This window comes from Echinops telfairi, unplaced genomic scaffold (genome assembly GCF_000313985.2).
Source record: "Echinops telfairi isolate 266 unplaced genomic scaffold, ASM31398v2 ScPeMD7_7424;HRSCAF=8462, whole genome shotgun sequence".
In the NCBI taxonomy this organism is placed as follows: Eukaryota; Metazoa; Chordata; class Mammalia; order Afrosoricida; family Tenrecidae; genus Echinops; species Echinops telfairi.
The window spans coordinates 73,569,195-73,589,245 of record NW_022111324.1 but is presented as its reverse complement, the minus strand read 5'-3'; the positions used below and the strand labels follow the sequence as shown (position 1 = coordinate 73,589,245).

Below are 20,051 nucleotides of genomic sequence, written 5' to 3'. Positions count from 1 at the left end.
CGCAGCTGCCGCCGCCGCCACCACGGCCGCCGCCGCCTTGACCACCCCAGACCTGGGCAGCAGCCTCAAGAAGAAGAAGCGGCTCTCGCAGTCCGATGAGGATGTGATTAGGCTAATAGGACAGCACTTGAATGGCTTAGGGCTCAAGTAAGTATGCCTGACAGGTAGCCGAGGACGGGGTGGGGGGTGGGGGTGAGGCCTGCCGGGCACCCAGGGCCCAGCACCGAGGGCGCCCACCGGAGGGACGTCCGTGAGGGTCAGGCTGCCAAATTGTGAGACTAGAGAGATTGGGGTTGGGGACACGCGAAGGACACCCCCACCCTCCCCGGCACACCTTCCTTCAGAGCTGAGCTGTCTGTCAATAAAGACAGATGCAGGAGAAGGGGTGTCTGCCTGTGTGTGTGTGTGTGTTGGGGGAGGGGTGCATTGGAGCTGGTGGAAATAATGAAGCTTGGAGGATTTGTTTTTCAAGTGTATCTTGGAGGCATCTTTGTGGGACAGCTCCCCACCCCCAACCATGACAGACAACAACCCAGGCAAACCACCAATCAGAAAAGACAATCACCCACAAGTGTTTATGGGAAGTGAGGGGCTGGGATAATTTGGGGGAAGAGGTGGTTGAATAAATCTGATGGGAATAATGAAGTAAGATGCCGTGTTAATGCCTTTTAAAGGCCCTTTTATGGTACGAGAGGCCTGCCACTAGTTTGAGATCCTGATTTAATACCGACAAGATGCTTGCCTCTGCAAAGGGGTCATTTGATCTGGTGAATCATTTGTTTTCAAGTTCAAGTTAAGTGGCCTTGCCTACCTAAAATAGGGTGAAAGCAGACACAGGCCTTGACCCCAAAGAATCGTTTTGTACACAAAGAAACGCTCAGGGGGAAGGTAAGGATTGCATGGTAGATGAGCCAGAACCAGGATGAGGCTGTTAAGGGGGGTGGGGGTGGGGGGAATGCAGCAGAAGCCTAGCTTCAAAGCTAAGAAGAAAGTAAACCGTTTAGCCAATGTATAGTTTTTGTAGATTTATAGATTGGGGTTTTTTTTTGGTGGGGGGGAGCACTTTTTAAAAGTGATCTGTTTTGATTCTCAAGCACTGTTGAAAAATAAGCTGCATTAAGAGCATCGAACAAACATACAGATCCGTATCTGGTGGAAGAAACGACCTTTGATGAACTTTATAATCTCTTAGTGATATGTATTCATATGGTAGAAAGATTTGGCTTTATCCCTTCAGGAAATGAATTGTTATGAAAACAGATTTTGTAAGTGGTAAGAGAACATAGCACTGAGACAAGAAGCAAGCTGACAGTCGCAGGAGGAGCTAACTCGTGACTGTTTGGAACCTACACCATAGTAAATTGGCTATTTTTAGGGTAGAGAGAAAGGGGATGGTCTTTGAGGCTGGATTTCTTTATTTTTAAAGAGCAACCTAGTAGAATTTCTTCAAGACAAGGGCTAGGTGTTATGGTTCTTAACACGTCTTCTCTTGCATGGAGCTCACAAATTTTTTTTTCCAAAATGTAGCAACACGGTCAGTGTGTAGATCCTGATTTTTCCTTTCTTTGGTCACTTGGTTACAACCAGCTTCGAAATTGTGTGCTTCGTTAAGCTTCTGATGGCAAAACTGGGAAGAATTTATTTTGATGTTCTAGCCAAAGGAGGTTTTTAACTTGACGAGTTTTAAATGGAGGTGGCAGTTTAAATAGGAGGTTTGTTTGACCCAAGCACATTAAAGCTATTTATTTTTCTCTTGATTGCTGAGGTTAACATAAATAAAAACTTTTGCAACTGTTTTCATAGACAGTAGTTTATTTGGAAGAGTACAACCTCAAGTTGGTCAGGTCTTTTTTACACTGTATCTCTCCTGCAGCCAGACTGTTGATCTCCTCATGCAAGAGTCAGGATGTCGTTTAGAACATCCTTCTGCTACCAAATTCCGAAATCATGTCATGGAAGGAGACTGGGATAAGGTAAAGTAGGGCGTATAGAGCTGTGTGACTGCTGCTAAAATTACATATTTGATATGCATTTTGTGACATGTCTTGTTTTTCTTTTATACCAATTTTTGCAGGCAGAAAATGACCTGAATGAACTAAAGCCTTTAGTGCATTCTCCTCATGCTATTGTGGTAAGAGGCGCACTTGAAATCTCTCAAACGTTGTTGGGAATAATTGTGGTAAATACACTTTTGTTCTTAGTCTCACATTTATGTTATTTTTTAGTAGGTTATTAATATTCCTAGGCTTCTGCCTCTTATAAAAGTAGTTAAATTTCATGTAATTAAACTTGTAAACAACTATGAGTATTTATAAAGTTGAGCTTTGCATTTTAAAAGTCATATTTAGTAAATATGTCATTTGTACCTAGTTAATAAGTTAAGTGCTACAAAAATCATATTGAAAGGTCTATAAGCGTTCAGTGTTCTTAACAGGAGTTCTGTGTTTTTAGACTCAAGGTTAAGTTATATATTTTTATATTGTTAAAAGATTACATGTACTGGTGAAGAGAAAAGGTTGTTTGGAGCATGTGTATATATTACACAACCTTAAGTACAAATTATCCCTTTTAAAAAATTATGAGACCAAGTTCAAACCAACCCCATTGGTGTGCTCACCGTATTCCATCCACTCTTGCCTTCCAGCTGTGTGAATTGACAGTGTCAGCTTTTATGTAGTATGTCTCCTCACGGAGGGCTTGTATACAGATTTGACAATCGGCCTCTGCTTCCTAGCCTTATTTCCCCGACAAGATCAATTTAGTAGTTTAAGCTGTTATTCTCTCCCATAGATCTTAATTCTTTATCCTAACGTGCTTGAATTCTTCAGTAAATGTTGGTGAGGGACATAAGGGGGATACGTTTTTCCTACGTGTATTGTGATTGGAAACCATGAAGAATCAGCTGCTGGCTGTTAGTTGCTGGCTTTTTAACTTCTAGCTGATTCATTTGTTGTCAAAAGCAGTTTCCTGTCTGGTGGGGGAGGGAAAGCAGGCAAATAGGAAGTGAAGTAGGGAAAACAGCTGTTTGTTAAATATTAGTAAATGACTGTTACATTTTGATTTTTAAAATTGGGTCAAACATTAATCTCCTGACTTTGTTTATAACCTAACAGCCTAACATTTTAGGGGGCTGTTTTTAATTTTTTAACAAAATCTTACAAAAGAGTTTGCAAGTTCTTAATGTAATTCTATTCAAGTGTGTGATTTCATGGAGGATTGTTTTCCTTTTTAAAGCTTCACCCAATTACAGTTATAATTTAGTAGCAAAAAAATTTAAGAGGGTCACTTCCTATTTTTTATTCATAGTAATTTGAGACTTGATTTTGAATATGACTCTCATTAGAAGCAACATGTAAACTGAAGAAAGATAGTTTAGATAATAAGGAGAAATCCTTTCTTTTTGCAGCCTGCTCAGTCTGTAGGACATTCTAGGATCTAATAAAAGATGAAGATTAAATCTCTGGCTGAGGCTCACACCATCAAACTGTTTAGGTATTTATACAAAGAAAGGGGTCCAACTCTATATCACTAAGCATTGATGGATCAATTGCTTTTAAAGATTCAGTTCAGCATTTTTAAAAATTGCCCTATACCTTTCAAGTTATGTTTATCTTTATTCCTCCTTGTCCTGTTCTCAGAACACTTTAAATTTGTAGAAATAACTTAGGATACAACTATCTGGTTGTTTTTACTGTGTTGTTTTTTCTTTTTGTTTTTGTTTTTTAAACAAATATTATTTTAGTTGTGTGTGCACACACATTTGGAAATACCTAAGCTTAAAATTATTGTATTTTTTAAACCTGAATGTTTTTATCGACCCATTCCACCACATTCTTCATCCCTTCCCTCTGCCCATTTTTAAATGGTCTCCTGTCAAATAATACTGCCAATAGCAGAATTTACTCTGGATTTTTGGGGAGCTAAACTTATGAATGAACAGTTTTGGAGTTGTGTTCAGATATGACTAGCCAGGTGTGGGGATTGGTGTATGTATGTATTTGATAAATATGTATTTAACAAACGTGTGCAAATATTAACTGACATACAAAAATTAATATATTTTAAAGTCATGTAGGGAGGTGTTTTAAGAGCCATAGTTTAAATGTAAATATTTAAAATTTAATATTAAAATTTTAAATTTAAATATTTCCCCTTTCCTGTAAGTCATAATTGGTATAACTTAGAACTTCGGTCCAGAGTTAGTCAGAAGCACAGCTAAGTTAGCTGGGAAGTATGCCCTTGACAACCAGACTCCCAGCGTGTGGCTTCTGAGTTTTGTGTTAATGTTGTGCTAAATCTAATAATGTAGGAGGAAAGGATAAAGCAGTCTAAATATTGAGTGAGGCGAGAGGTAACTGCAGAAATTATGATAGAAAGCTCTCTTAAGGTATGCTAGTCACTTGTCAGTTTCAAGTTTTTGCTGGGTATTACAAAAGGAAATACTGCTGGGCCAGAAGATGCTAAAAAAGCTTAAGAAACCAGAACTAATCTGGTTTGATTAGGAGTTGGGGAAAGATCCTGGAGTTTATTTCTAAGCTTATTTCTTTCTTCACTTAAGAAGCTACTGATCATTTATTTAAAACAAAAAACAAAAAAAATAACAGGAGCTTTGCCCCCATCTCAGTAAGCTTCAATTTTGCCGGATTTTTATTTTTTTCTCCCATAAATTCACATAATTTATGAATTAAATTATTAAAAGGTCTTGCATTCTTGAAATTGTATTTACCCTTTTTTGTCCTTTTGTGTTTGACATGAGTTGCTGAACTAAGTTTTAGGAGAGGAAACATTTTTCTCTTTGAGCCAAGTCTGGCAGTGCTTGGCGGGCAGCAAATATTACTTACAACATCAGGACCTGATATCTGTTTGAGGACATTCTTTTTTTTTTTTACATTCTTTATTTTCATCTTGATAAAATCATGCATAGAAAAGCATACTTGCATTGCTTTGATAGCGTTCCATGTGTATATATAAATGTGTTTATATTGGCTTCTCAGAGTTTCATTCTTCCTTCCTTTTTGGCCTGGCTCTGCCCCATAGAAATGGCTCTTTCAGGATCTTCTTGTTAAAATAAGAGTGAAATAGCACTTGGGGCACTGTCCCTACACTCATTGGAGTGTGTGTGTGTGTGTGTGTGTGTGTGTGTGTGTGTGTGTGTAGGACTTAATGATTGATACCAAAAAGTAGATACAGGAACATGCCCTGAATTAAAAAAATAAAACAAAACACATTTGGTAAGAAAGTGTAGCAAAGAAAGCACATTGCAGGTCAGTTCCGTGTGGCATTTAAGTGGAAAAAATAAAGTCTGCAACTGAATATGATCCCATGCTTGAATTGGACATACAGGTTATGGAAAGGAACTTAAATTAATACATTGATAAATGGAAATATATGAGTTGTTTGTTTCACAAAGAATTGAGGTTCTCCCCCCCCCCCAGAAGTTAGAATAAGTAACATGATCCAGAATAGCTTCAACATAAAAGCCTTTTCATTTTAAGAAGTTTATTTTTATAGTTTTTTGGGATTTTTTATGTTTGTTTGTTTTTCAGTCACTTGGTAGACTTTAAGATTATTTTTTATTTGACCTGTGCAGGTTAACGTAAGGCTATATGAGAGCAACATATTTTTAAGGAATCTTGATAATTATTATGAAACATACACTAGTCAATCTAACTTTATGTGCGAAATTTGGTGACAGTTATATAGTTTTTAGATAATGGGGCTTTTTTCATATTTTGAAATTTTTTCTATTGCTGTTCTTTAGCTATAAACTTAAGAATAAATTGATACCAATCATAAGCAATGTATTTAATCATAAGCATGCATTTAAATACTTTATGAGAGTCTTTTTTGGTTCTGTTTCATATCTCTAGAAATTTTTATTTTCTTTTAAATGCTCCTGTAGTGCATTATCTTAACTCCATAAAAGGTTATTTCTCATTACTCTTGTGACAGGTTTTTTAAGTAACATCATTTCAGTTGAAGAAAGTGCAATCATTTGTGTTTTTAATTTGATTTGAAATTTTTACCATTATAGTCCTTGGAGTTACTAACTGTAACTAATACTTCTTAACAAGTTGCAAATGGTAGTAGAAAACAACAAAGCCATGGCCTGCTCAAGTTCCTCAGATAGCAAATTATGATGAAAAGCTAAAGGCTCAAACTCACTGCCATCGAGTCAATTCTAACTCAGTGAGCCGTGTCAGGCAGGGTTCGAACTGCCCGTGTGGGGGTCTGAGACTGTAACTCTCTGGAAAAGAAAGTGGCCGCTGACCTTACTATTAGCAGCCCACCATATACAATCACTGTAATGAAAGGCGGTAGTTCTTAATTGTAATTAAGGTTTAAAAGAAATTTCAAATGATCATAAACTATTTTTAACCCATTTTTTTCCCTCTGGAAAAAGCTTGCTATGATTATGGTGATCGCTTTTAAGTAAAAAGTATAATAAACATTAAAAAGTATTGAAACCAAACAGATTTCTGAAGAACAAACTAAATGTCAAATACTTCACAGTAAGCTGGAAGTACCTTCTGCTTTTGCAAAGAAAGTGCTTCTAATGCATCAGGTGATCCACATTGTCACCCAGATACAAGTGTCAAGGCATTTGTCAAGGTCTTCATTTAGCCTTCTCGTCTAGGCATTCCTTTATGATGCCTGGACTGAATCCATCAAAATGGTGTCGATCCACTTTTCATTCTTTTTTTTATTTTTTTATTTCCATGGTTAGTTCTTAGGGTAATTATATATCTCCCAGGTGAGTAGCCATGAAGGAGCCCTGGTGGTGGTGTGGTTACACATTAGACCCACAAGGTCGCAGTTTGAAACCACCAGCAGCTTGGGTGGGAGAAAGACTGGACTTTCTATTCCCATAAACAGTTACAACCTCAGAAACCCACGGGGCTTGATGGCAGTGAGTTTGACCACTTTAATCATAAAGCCCTCAGTGCTTTGTATAGCAGCCTCCGGGTGATTTGCTGGACAGCTCTTCTTTTGATAAGCCACAATCTGACACTTTGCCACTTTCTCCCAGTGGATCTAGTTCTTCTTTCTGGTCTACATAGCCCCTCTTTCACAGAGTGGCTTTTGAATAATTTTTCAAACTTTTATATTCTTGTATAAATCCCCCTGCTCCATGCTCCATTATAAAAGTCAGGGTTGTTGTTTTTTTTTTCAGTTCTCAAGTTTTATGCAAGAACCTCAATAGTCTAGATGGTGAATTTGTTGAAGTTAAATTATTTTTTTCCTGGGTTTATGCCTTGGACAATAAAAATGCCGGGTATGATTATTCATTCAAAAGGAGAATTGTATTGTGATGTGAAATTGAACAAAGTGACATTTAATCTACAGCTCTGTTAAACCAGAATATTTTGAGTCATCTTGAAGCTTTTTAAATAGTTATTTTCAAAGGGCATAGTAGAATGGTTTCTACTGTTCTGTTTAGGCACAAACATTTTCTGAAACTTCCATCAACTTTTTTCCCTTGACTGCTTTCTGTCATGTCAGAGGATGAAATTTTTGCTGCTGCAGCAGAAGTACCTGGAATTCCTGGAGGATGGCAAGGTCTTGGAGGCACTTCAAGTTCTACGTTGTGAATTGACGCCACTGAAATACAATACCGAGCGCATTCATGTTCTTAGTGGGTAAGGAACCCTCATTCGTAGACTTGATGAAGGGCCTGTTAGTTTTGCAGTGATTATCTTTATTCTTAACATTTATTCCAAGCAATAGGTGCTTGAATATTGCTAGATTCTCAGGTAACACTTTCTTCTGGTTAAATTCACTTATGGATGTGCAGACTATTTCTGTCATCTTCAGAAGTTTTCCATGCTAGGATAGAGACATCACTCAGTGGAAGAAAGGGACAAGAAGTGTATTGCCAGTGAATTGGCATTTCATAATCGTCTGTAGCATCTTTGTGGCATGGATCACAGTAAGCAGTTAAGCTTCTGGGATTGGAACATCTAAACATTTTCTTTTAATGAATGAATGCTAGTCATGTACTGAATACTTTGCAGAGAATGTCACTTACACAATTTCAATTTATCTTCACCTCAATCCTTTAAATGTGTAAGTACCTCAAGGATTAAAGAGGACTGGTCCTGGGCTCCTCTCCTATCCTGTGTCTACATCCTGTCTCTGGGCAAGCCCACTATGCACTAACCCTTTTGTATGTCACCTGTGTGCCAGTAGCGCAGAGATTTACCATGTCATCTCAACTCCAGATGTGTATGTATGGAGCCTACTCTATTTGCATGTCTACTTGAACAGACCTAATTTGTGAAAAACAAAACTCTTGATTTCAGGCATACTGCTCTCCCACCCCCACAGGCCTACTTCTCTTCTAATTTTCCTCAGTTGCCCATTACTCCATCCCCGAACTTAAGACACATCCTTCTCAGTTGTCTGGTGGCTTTGAAGTGTCTTAGCTTAACTCTGAAAACATCCCAAATTGGTGCATTTCGGTCCATGTCCACCATTTGCATCTGGTTGTTGAGCAGCAGATTGCTCCTGGCATATTAGGCAAAGCTCCCAGCTGGTCTCACTGTCTTCACTCTTGCCGCATTAACAGTGCATATTGCACACAGCTGCAAAAAAACACATAAAACTTGAGTAAATCATTTCACTCTGTTTCTTTTTATCACATTTAAAATAAAACTCAACATTTCTACCGAGTTTTACGGAGTCCTTGATCCTTTCTGGCCATCTTTTCCCCCTGGTCATCACTACTCTTTAGTGGCACTGATAAGGTTGTTTTGTAGCTTCTGCCCAGGCATGACACTACCTTATTTCCTCTGGCTTAAATGCTCACATCCAGTCTTTTATATAACTGGCTACTAGTTGCTCAGGTCCCAACCCATATGTCCTCTCCTCAGGCCATCCAGTGTAAATTAATTCCACCAGGCATTGTCTGCCACTTCACTCTGTTTAATTTTGTTCTTGATAGCAAATGCAAAATGATGGGCAAGAGGATGAGCCCAAAGAGATACCAAGTTTGTTAACGCAGATCAGGAAACTGAGCCTTAGAGGAAGTTACCAGTTTAAGAGATGGCTTAATAAATCAGGGTAGCAAGTTTCAATTAATGCCCAATTCAACCGATTCCAAGACCATTGATCTCTTTCCACCACAGTATTTTGAAATTATACATTTTTTTTCCTGGGTAGTATATTGTAACTGATGGCTAGTCTTGTTCTGATTACCTGTTTCATTACAGTGATTCTTTGTCACTCTAATAACATTGAATTTTTTCCCCTGGTATTAGAGAATATAATTATAGTGGGTTGTCTGGTTTTTTTTAATGAATCATGTTATTGGGGGCTCTTATAGCTCTTCTAACAATCCTTACATCAATTGATAACTATAGTTTTTATTCTGAGGTAAGCTTCAGCATCAAACTTTTCCCCAGAGTTTTTCCACATGAGAAAATTACCCCAAGATGACAAGTTATGAAGCTGGAAACAGAATCCACTATTTCCTGGTCTAAGACCAATGTCTTCTGCAGCTTCCCTTAAAAAGGCTTCTTGTAAGTGGGCAATTTCCCCAGTTAATTATTGATAATAAATGCTATACCCAAACTTTTTTTTTTAAATCAAATGTTCAGTATATCCAACTTTTTTTTTTTAATCCTCATTAGACTCACAGTTATGGGGTTTATTAGGAAAATAACATAATTCAGGTTCAGAAATGCTCAGGATATAGTTTGATCTAGGTAATCTTTTTTATCATTTTGTTGGGGGCTCATACAACTCTTAACACAATCCATATGTACATCAATTGTATAAAGCACATTTGTACATTCGTTACCCTCATCATTCTCAAAACATTGGCTCTTCACATAAGCCCCTGGCATCAGCTTCTCATTTTCCCCACCTCCCTCATGAACCCTTGATAATTTATAAATTATTTTGTCATATCTTAACACTGGCCGACATCTCCCTTCACCCACTTTTCTGTTGACCGTCCCCCAGGGAGGAGGTTATATGTAGATCCTTGTAATCAGTTCCCCCACGCTACCCCACCTTCCGTCCACCCACCCGGTATTGCCACTCTCACCACTAGTCATGAAGATCATCCGTCCTGGATTCCCTGTGTTTCCAGTTCCTATCTGTACCAGTGCACATCCTCTGGTCTAGCCTGATTTGTAAGGTAGAATTGGGATCATGATAGTGGGGGGTGGGGGTGGGGAAGCATTTAGGAACTAGAGGAAAGTTGTATGTTTCATCATTGCTATACGGCACCCTGACTGGCTAGTCTCCCCATGACCCTTCTGTAAGGGGATGTCCAGTTGCCTGCAGATAGGCTTTGGGTCCCCACTCCACACTCCCCCTCATTCACAATGATAGGATTGTTTGTTCTCTGATAACTGATCCCTTCGACACCTTCGACACCTCGTAATCACACAGGCTAGTGTACTTCTTCCATGTGGGCTTTGTTGCTTCTGAGCTAGATGGACACTTATTTACCTTCAAACCTTTAAGACCCCAGATGCTATATCTTTTGATAGCCAGGCACCATTGGCTTTCTTTACCACATTTGCTTATGCACCTGATTTGTCTTAGCGATGGTGTCGGGAAGGTGAACATCATGGAATGCCAGTTTAATAGAACAAAGTATTCTTGTATTGAGGGAGTACTTGAGTGGAGGCCCAATGTCCATCTGCTACATTAATACTAAACCTATAGATATATGCACATAAATCTCTTATTTCCCCATCGTCGTATATAAATATATTTACTTATATACATGCTTTAATTTAGACCTCTATAAATGCCCTTTGCCTCCTAGCTCTTTATTTCCCTTTACCTTCCTCTTGTCCCACTATCATGCTCAGCCTTCATTTGGGTTTCAGTAATTCCTCTCGGCCACCTTACCCTTGATCACGCCCTACCAGGCCTCCCACACCCGCCTCACCACCAATTTGGATCACTTGTTGTTCCCTTGTCCCTGGGTTTGTTAAACACCACTTCCTTTCCCTCCCACCTCCCCCTCTCCCGTATCCCCCCAGAACTGTCAGTCCCATTGTTTTCTCCTTCTGATTGTTCATCCAGCCTATCTTATTTAGACAGACCTGTGGAGTTAATAACATGCACAAAAACAAGACAGAGCAAAATCAAGCAACAAGAGAAAACAAAACAACAAAAAGCCAATGACAAAGACAAAACACAACAACAATAAAAAATAAAAGTTTGTTAGTTCAAGACTGTTTGTTGGCCTTTAGGAGTGTTTTCTGCTCAAGTCTGATGGGGTGCTAAGCCCTGGCCCCAAAGTCTCTTTTTGGTATTCCCTGGGACTTCATTGCTCTGTTCCCCTTGCTGTTCTGTTTCACTCCCTTAGTGTTTTGCCTCGGTGTGTTGGAGTCAGATCGGGCAGAATTCCCACACCGTGTCTCCAGTGTTGTCCCCTGTAGGACTATGGGTCAGTGTGGGATGTCGTGTCTCATAGTGGGGCCGGCCATATGGTCTTCTCTGTGGATTGGCTGCTCTGAGCAGGAATCTCGTTGTCAAGGCTTGGTGTGGGCCAGGATGTGCTCCACTCTCTTCCTCCCCCTTCTTTTGCTTCTGTGTGCTCTGATCAGACATGTCCCTCTCCCTGAGCTGCAGCTTCAGTCCTCTGAAATAAAATCTTCTGGGGGGGGGGGGCAGGTTGAAGTCTGGTCCCTCTTTCCCTGTGGAGATATAAACAATACCCTCCCCTTGTGTGGGTTAGTGCCTGTTCCCCTGCTACCCATTTCTTTTTTTTTTCCTTTCCTCACCTCCTTTTTAGTTGTCTACCATATATATCCCTGGATTTGGTCTGGCCCTTACCATCCTACCTGGTCCTCGCCCCAGGACATATCCAACTTTTATAGGGAGTTGTGAGTCTAACTACTCAAAGTCTTTTAAGTAAATTATATTCATCAGCTAAGGGACTATTTTTGTACAAGAGAACAAGCCATTTTGTTGCTGGGTAAGCTGCTATTAGACTGAAATATGCCTGGTATAGTTTTTTTTTATTTTTCTTTAAGGAAAAAGTGATTTCTTTGCATTCTAATTGAGTGCTACCTGTGTACCAAGTACTGGATCAAGTAATTCACATAACTCATTTATTTAATCCTCACTGCTCTATTTAAATTTATTTTTACAAGTGAAAAATGGATTTGTCTTAGCCTAACTCTTAAAGAGACAAAATATAGGAGAATGGTTTGCCCGGTCTTCATTTCCTTGCTTGAATAATACCTGCACTGCTTTGCATTGAAGTCAGTTCTTGTAAGGAGTACCAGAACCAAATGAGGGCCACCCTTCTACCAGGGAGTCTTTATTTACTTTCCAACATCTGCGGATTGTAGAGGTGATGTTTCATCAGTCCATCTAGTAATAAAACAAGTCGTATATTTTGAGTACCAAGTCTCAGTATGTTTCACAGGATGATTTTCCAATTAGATTATTTCGTGAGTGATACTTATGATAAACTCCTGCAGTATGTTGTTTTTGTGGAGCTTAAATATTTTGTTGAATTAGTATAAATATCTTTGGAGGATTCTTTTCCAGTCATTTTTGTTTTAATACGGAGAATCACTTTAGTAGCATAATGCTTAAGGCAGGTATGGAACTAAAATGCTTAATTTCATATCTCCACTTTGCCTCTTAGCTATTGGAAAGTTATTCAGATTCTCTTTGCCATCATTTCAGATAGTACATAAAAGTAGAATAATGGGGCTTATCTCATAAATGATTAAGATCAAATGGAGTAATTTATGTTGAATGATGAGAACAGAGTTTGGCACACAATGAAAGCCGGAGTGATATATGTCATTAAAAGCATAGTCATATATGTTTGCTCTAATTGCTATATTGTACTTTAGTAATTATATCCAGGTGCTATGAGTTGGGTCCATTATAGAGATTTCCCCTTGTTCTGTTGTTTCTTAGTAAGAACTAGAGTTCTAATATTTATCAAATATATTTGTCCTCCAGAAAGGGTTTATCTATTTCTTTGTGTGACACAATTATAGGTATCTGATGTGTAGCCATGCAGAAGACCTACGTGCAAAAGCAGAATGGGAAGGCAAAGGGACAGCTTCGAGATCCAAACTGTTGGACAAACTTCAGAGTAAGTGTCTGCATTCTGATTTTCTGTGTAAACATTGTAAGTCAGCTAGTAAAACTCATTTTCAGACACAATTTCATTGGGTTTTGTTTAATAGGAAAAGGGAAACTTTGTCATGGAGTCTCAGATGTGTGTGATTGGGCTTTCTGCTAACACAGCAGTATCCCTTTCATATGTGTTGGGCAGTAGTGTCCTCATAAGATTTTATTTCTGGCAGGGAGGAAAGTATAACAGTTAAGAACTAGTTATATATATATGTAAACTACAACTTTAAGCCACAGTTTTAAAAATATATTTTGTGGATTGCCACAGTAAATCATCATTTTTGTTTTGTCTTATTTGGTGAGTTTTGTTTTTCCCCCAAATATATTAGGTAACATCCAAACCAGAGCAGGGGTTTCATTTTGCCACATCGTTATGTAAAGGGCCTTCTTTCGTTCTCTGGCCAAATTCTATCATTTTAATGGTGAGCTGGAATTGGAATTCTTAAGAATCAGAAAACCAGATGGTTGGAGAGGTATAAGACTAGATTAGGGTTGATAAGAAAATATCAGTTCTTCCCAGAACTTCTGTAGAATCCTTGGCAGCAGGAGCAATTTGATGAAGCCTACAATTAGAACTATGACAGCATTTGGGCTTGCTCTTCATCATGTAGGGGCTTTTTTCTTATGCTTTTAGTAATATTTAGTCTGCCTTTGGTATATTCTTCTGTAGATCCTTTTTCTTTTTTAATTTAAGAAAAGCCGCAGGAACACACACACAGTAAAGCTCTTATCTGAGTAGATCCCCTTCTGATAGCATATTGAAACTGCTGGCAAATACTCCCAAAGATCGAGTGTTATATATAAGGGACACAAAGTCATTGAGAGAGAGGTATTTGCGGGGAGAAGATGAGCAAATGTATTATATAAAAAATTGCACGACTGTTTGTTTTATTAATTTCTTTTTTTAAATATCTTTTATTAAAGCCTATTTACCACCATCAGTGATGCTTCCCCCACGGCGTTTACAGACTCTTCTGCGGCAGGCTGTAGAACTACAAAGGGATCGGTGCCTATATCACAATACCAAACTTGATAATAACCTAGATTCGGTGTCTCTGCTTATAGATCATGTTTGCAGTAGGTAAGAGGAAAACGTATTATACTCTGAATTAGGCTAACACTTCACAGACTTGGTTATCACCTTCATTGAAATATTTTCTTTTACTTTAGACTATCCTGTAGCTATAAAGTAATTCACATATGATTACTGTTTATTCACAAGTAAAAGTAGAACTGGTGTTGAAAACTCAGGGGAGTGTGTGTGTGTGTGTGTGTGTGTGTGTTTAGTGGCATACTTAGAGAACTGAAGCTGTAATGCTTGTCTGTGGGTGTGGTTATTTCCTTTTCTGTATTAAACAATTTTCTGAAAGACTAGGAAGTGATCCAAGTGCCTACTGCCCTTATAAGGCTAGGGGCCACTTAGTGATTCTTCCTCTGGACACTGGCTATTTCAGTGTGGCCCACATTGTTGTCTACTTATAAAGAATGTAGAAAAACTTTTCCCATAGTGAAAATTTTACTTTTTATTAGAAAATGGGACAGACTAAAATGCTTAGAATTACAGTTAGTACTTTTCCAGTTTTTACATAGATATAATATCATTAATCTACCCATATACAGAATTTAACTTGCATAAATTCAAGCTTCTGCTTTGATGCTGAAGTCTTTTGAGGACAAATGGCCTTGCTGTTGTAAAAATTATCTCCAAAATTAAAGCCAAGCTTTAATTTTTTTTAAATCATTTTATTGGGGGCTCATACAACTCTTATCACAATCCATCCATTATGTCAAACACATTTGTACATTTGTTGCCAACATCATTCTCAAAACATTTGCTTTCTGCTTGAGCCCTGGGTATCAGCTCCTCATTTTTCCCCTTCCTCCCCAGCCTCCGTCCCTCACGAACCCTTGATAATTTATAAATTATTATTATTTTAGTACGTCTTACACTGTACGATGTCTCCTTCACCCACTTTTCTGTCATCTGTTCCCCAGGGAGGGAGGTTATATGTAGATCCATGTGATCGGTTCCCCTTTTCTACCCCACCTTCCCTACACCCTCCCGATATCATCACTCTCACCACTGATCCTGAAGGGTTCATCTGTCCTGGATTTCCTGTGTTTCCACTTCCTATCTGTACTAGTATACATCTTCTGGTGTAGCTGGATTTGTAAGGTAGATTTGGGATCATGATTGTGGTGGGGAGGAAGCATTAAAAAACTAGAGGAAAGTTGTATATTTCATTGTTATACTGCACCCTGACTGGCTCTTCTCCTCCCCACGACCCTTCTGTAAGGGGATGTCCAGTTGCCTACAGATGGGCTTTGGGTCTACACTCTGCACTCCTCCTCATTCGCAATGATAAGATTTTTTTGTTCTTTGATGCCTGGTGCCCAATCCCATCGACACCTTGTGGTCACACAGGCTGGTGTGCTTCTTCCATGTGGGCTTTGTTGCTTCTCGGCTAGGTGGTCGCTTGTTTATCTTAAAGCCTTTAAGATCCAGACGCTATATCTTGATAGCCGGGCACCATCAGCTTTCTTCACCACATTTGCTTTTGCACCTGCTTTGTCTTCAGCTATCGTGTTGGGGGAGGTGAGCATCATGGAATGCCAGTTTAATAGAACAAAGTATTCTTGCATTGAGGGGGTACTTGAGTGCATATAATATATGCACATTATATATTCCCCATCACCATATATATATTTACATATGTACATGCCTATATTTAGACCTCTATAAATGCCCTTTGCCTCCTAGTTCTTTCCTCTATTTCCTTTTACTTTCCTCTTGTCCCACTATCATGCTCAGCCTTCATTTGGGTTTCAGTAATTCCTCTTGGTTACATTACCGTTGATCCGGCCCTACCGGGCGTCCTACACATTCCTTGCCACTGATTTGGATCACTTGTTGTTCCCTTGTCCCTGGAATTAACAGCACTTCCTTTTCCCCACATCCCCTTCTCCCATGTCCCCCCAGAACCATCAGTCCTGTTTTCTCCTCCAGATTGCTTAGCCCACCTATCTTATATAGATAGACCTGCAGAGATAATAATATGCACAAAAAACAAAGCATCAACAAAACAAACCAACGACCAAAAAAAATGGAAAAGCCTGTAAACAGTTCAAGGTCTGTTTGTTGACCTTTAGGAGTGTTTTCCAGTGGAATATGATGAGGTGTCATGTCCTGGCCTCAAAGTCTATTTTTGGTATTCCCTCAGGGCTTCCTTGCTGCTCTTGCGGTTCTGTTGCACACCCTTAGTGTTTTGCCTTAGTGTGGTGGGGTCAGATTGGGCACAATTCCTGTATTCCCCCATAGCGCTATGGGTCAGTAAAGGACATCGTGTCTCATAGTGGGGCCGGCATTTGGGGCTTTTATGTGCTTTGGCTGCTCTGAGCAGGAATATCATCCTCAGGGCTTGATAGGCCAGGATGTGCTCCACTCTCTCTCCCTCCTACTTCATTTGCTCCCGTGTGTTCTGATCAGACATGTCCCTCTCCCTGAGCTGTAGCTTCAGTGTTGTCCTCTGAAGTAAATTTTTCTTGCGCGTGGGGCAGGTGTCCACATAGTTGGAATTGTGACCAGCCCCTCAAACTGCTCTACTGGTTCCCTGCTCCAAACTTTAATATCTAATGTACTGGAAAACATTGTGAAATCGTTCAAACTGCAGGAAGGAAATTATTTGGATCTGGTGAGCTAAACTCAAAGAGGAACAGCTATACTAGACATGCTTAATTTCTTTCACCAAAGATCATTGAAGAACTAATGAAAACATGAGTAGGAAGTACAAAATATGTAAATGTGAGGACTTTGCAGAAACGAACAACTTCTGAGTCACTGTAAAAATCAGCTATATGTGCATGTACATTTACACTGTGCTTTAAATTTTTAAATGTGCATAAATCAATGTTCTCAGCTCATCCTTCCCAATTGCAAACAAAAGAAGAAATGAATGATAATAATTGTTTAGACTTACCCAGCCTTAAATGATCTGAGTGATTATTGTTTAGTGAAAATTGTCCATGTTAAAAAATAGTCCCTTCCAAAAAAATAGCCCCTTCCTTGTCCTCTTTTCCCATGTGTGACCTCTTGATCTTTCACTCCTTCTGTTCTTGAACACTGTCCCTACCTCTTGCTTGTGAGGTCTTTAATCTTAACGTTTAAATTGAACAGAGGTAGAAATAAAAGATTAAAACCCGTATTTTAAAAGACTCCTTAAGAAAGTTTGAAAACAATGTTACCATTAAATTAGTTGTGAGCCCAAATTATTGTTTATAAATTTATTGTTGACAGAACACTGGAAGGTGATAATGAAATATTAATTATGGTATAAGAGCTCTTAGTAGGTAAATGAGGTTGCCTTCCTCCTTGGAAATCTTGGGGATTATAACCTACATTTTTTTCTCAATGCTCTAGCTTCTTTTTTTTTAAATCACTTTATTAGGGGCTCATACAACTCTTATCAAAATCCATACATGCATCAATTGTGTAAGGCACATTTGTACATTCATTGCCCTTATCATTCTCAAAACATTTGCTCTCCACTTAAGCCCCCCCGTATTAGGTCCTCATTTTTCCCCTCCCATAACTTCTATACTAGTACCTATGAAACTAAAAGATGGAAAATACGTCATCCAACTTTTTCCACTTTTCTGATTGAGGACAGGCTCCTTTCAGCCTGTGTAGGAAAGCATCCTGAGTTTCACATAGGTGTGAAAGCGCAGTTTTTCTTCAGAAATAACCATTGATTGGAAAGTCTTCTCTAATCTAAAAAAAAAAAAAAAAAAGCCTGTCATGACTGCGCCTTTCCTAGTTAGCACTCTGTTCGCCCTTCCTTTCGGAGCCGCCTTGACGGAAATGCCTAGTGAGGATTCGTAATCTCTAGTGAGGTCCTGATTTCGCCCCTTCTAGTTTTTATCATGGTGGGGTTTGTGCAGGTAACGCAGCAACGAAAGGTTGCTGGTGTTGGTGAGAAGCAGCTTCTTTATTAAACTACTGCATTATCCAGCCTGTGTTTTGGCTTTTTATTTGTTTTTTAAAGAACATTTGACTACTCTGGCTTCAGCTTTCTTTGACTTCTAAAGTAGTCCTGATTTTTGGTCCACTCTTAGCCATTCCTTAGTTTCCTTTTTGCTTGACACTTTTAATACAGTGGTTCTCAACCTTCCTAATGCTGCGAGCCTTTAATGCAGTTCCTCATGTTGTGGTGACCCCCCCAACCATGAAATTGTTTTCTTTTTCTTTTTTTTAAATCATTTTATTAGGGGCTCATACAACTCTTAGCACAATCCATACACACATCACTTGTGTAAAGCGCATTTGTACTTCATTCTCAAAACATTTTCTCTCCACTTAAACCCCCGGTATTAGGTCCTCATTTTTCCCCTCCCTCCCCGCTCCCCCCTCCCTCAAGAGCCCTTGATAGTTTATAAATGGGTATTTTGTCATATCTTGCCCTGTCCGACGTCTCCCTTCACCCACTTTTCTGTTGTCCGTCCCCGAGGGAGGAGGTCACATATAGTTCCTTGTAATCGGTTCCCTCTTTCCTACCCACTCTCCCTCTACCCTCCCTGTTTCGCCACTCACACCACTGTTCCTGTAGGGCTCATCCACCCTGGATTCCCTGTATTTTCAGTTCCTATCTGTACCATTGTACATCCTCTGGTCTAGCCAGACTTGCAGGGTAGAATTCTAGTCATGGTAGTGGGACCGGGGAGGAAACATTTAGGAACTAGAGGAAAGTTGTATTTTTCATGGTTGTTACATCGCACCCTGACTGGCTCATCTCCTTCCCGAGACCCCTCTGCAAGGGGCTCTCCAGTGGCCTACTCATGGGCTTTGGGTCTCCACTCCGCACTCCCTCCATCATTCACTATGGTAAGATTTTTTGTTCTGATGATGTCTTATACCTGATCCCTTCGACACCTCGTGATCGCATAGGCTGGTGTGCTGCTTCCATGTGGGCTTTGTTGCTTGACCATGAAATTGTTTTCGTTGGTACTTCATAACTGTAATGTTGCTACTGTTATGAATCGGGCAACCCCTGAACCTGCTGCTTTAATATGTATTTCAGAGTGAATGTTTCTTCCCTAATCATACTCCTTAGGTTTTATACTCTCTTGGTTATTATGACTTAAGCGTGGACGAGAGCTGTAGGGTTTATTTCCCAAGTTGAGCCTTAATAGAACAACTTAGATGTTGCTCAAGTACTATAAACTTAGCACAGTCACCGTACACCCTCTCTCTCACCTATTGCTGCAAAGTCTGCTTTTCTAATTGACTTCCCTGTTTCAGTGAAAGCCTCCCCTCTCCCCTTGTTTCCCCTAGTCAGGAAGCTCATCATCAGTCTTGACTTGGTTTCTCACTGTGGAGGCAGGTTTAAAGACACTAGGAAGGGAGCTAATCAGACACCATGTCACAGACGGTCTTTTTTTTTTTTTTTTTCCAACAAGCAAGGATTTTATTGTGATTTATATAATATGTGATGGTTTAGATTTTAACAGATTGAAAGTATTTCAATATATAAGATACTTAATTACTTCTAAGGAAATCTTTTTATTTGTCCATTCAATTTACCTACCTATTTTATAATTGCTGCCTAGTTCTGCTTTTTTTAAAAAAACATTTTATTGGGGGCTCATACAACTCTTATCACAATCCATACATACATCAATTGTGTAGAGCACATTTGTACATTTATTGCCCTCATCATTCTCAAAACATTTGCTCTCCATGCAAGCCCCTGGCATCAGGTCCTCATTTCCCCCCCTCCCTCTCCGCTCCTCCCTCCCTCATGAACCCTTGATAATTTATAAATTATTTTGTCATATCTTAACACTGTCCGACGTTTCCCTTCACCCACTTTTCTGTTCATCCCCCAGGGAGGAGAGGTTATCTGTAGATTCCTGATTGGTTCCCCCAT

The 20,051-nt window shown here is 39.3% G+C and overlaps 1 protein-coding gene across 1 annotated transcript in view; it reads left to right on the top strand.

Moving 5' to 3' along the window:
• Position 1: 1 nt before the first annotated feature.
• The window catches only part of WDR26 (WD repeat domain 26), a gene marked incomplete at its 5' end in the record, with an annotated part of 46,465 nt that continues 26,415 nt past the window's right edge, over positions 2-20,051 (top strand). The window contains 6 exons of the mRNA XM_004699940.2: positions 2-147; positions 1,874-1,973; positions 2,075-2,131; positions 7,504-7,640; positions 12,990-13,087; positions 14,053-14,209. Coding sequence (XP_004699997.2) covers positions 2-147; positions 1,874-1,973; positions 2,075-2,131; positions 7,504-7,640; positions 12,990-13,087; positions 14,053-14,209 — 695 coding nt within the window. The remainder of the gene's footprint in view (positions 148-1,873; positions 1,974-2,074; positions 2,132-7,503; positions 7,641-12,989; positions 13,088-14,052; positions 14,210-20,051) is intronic.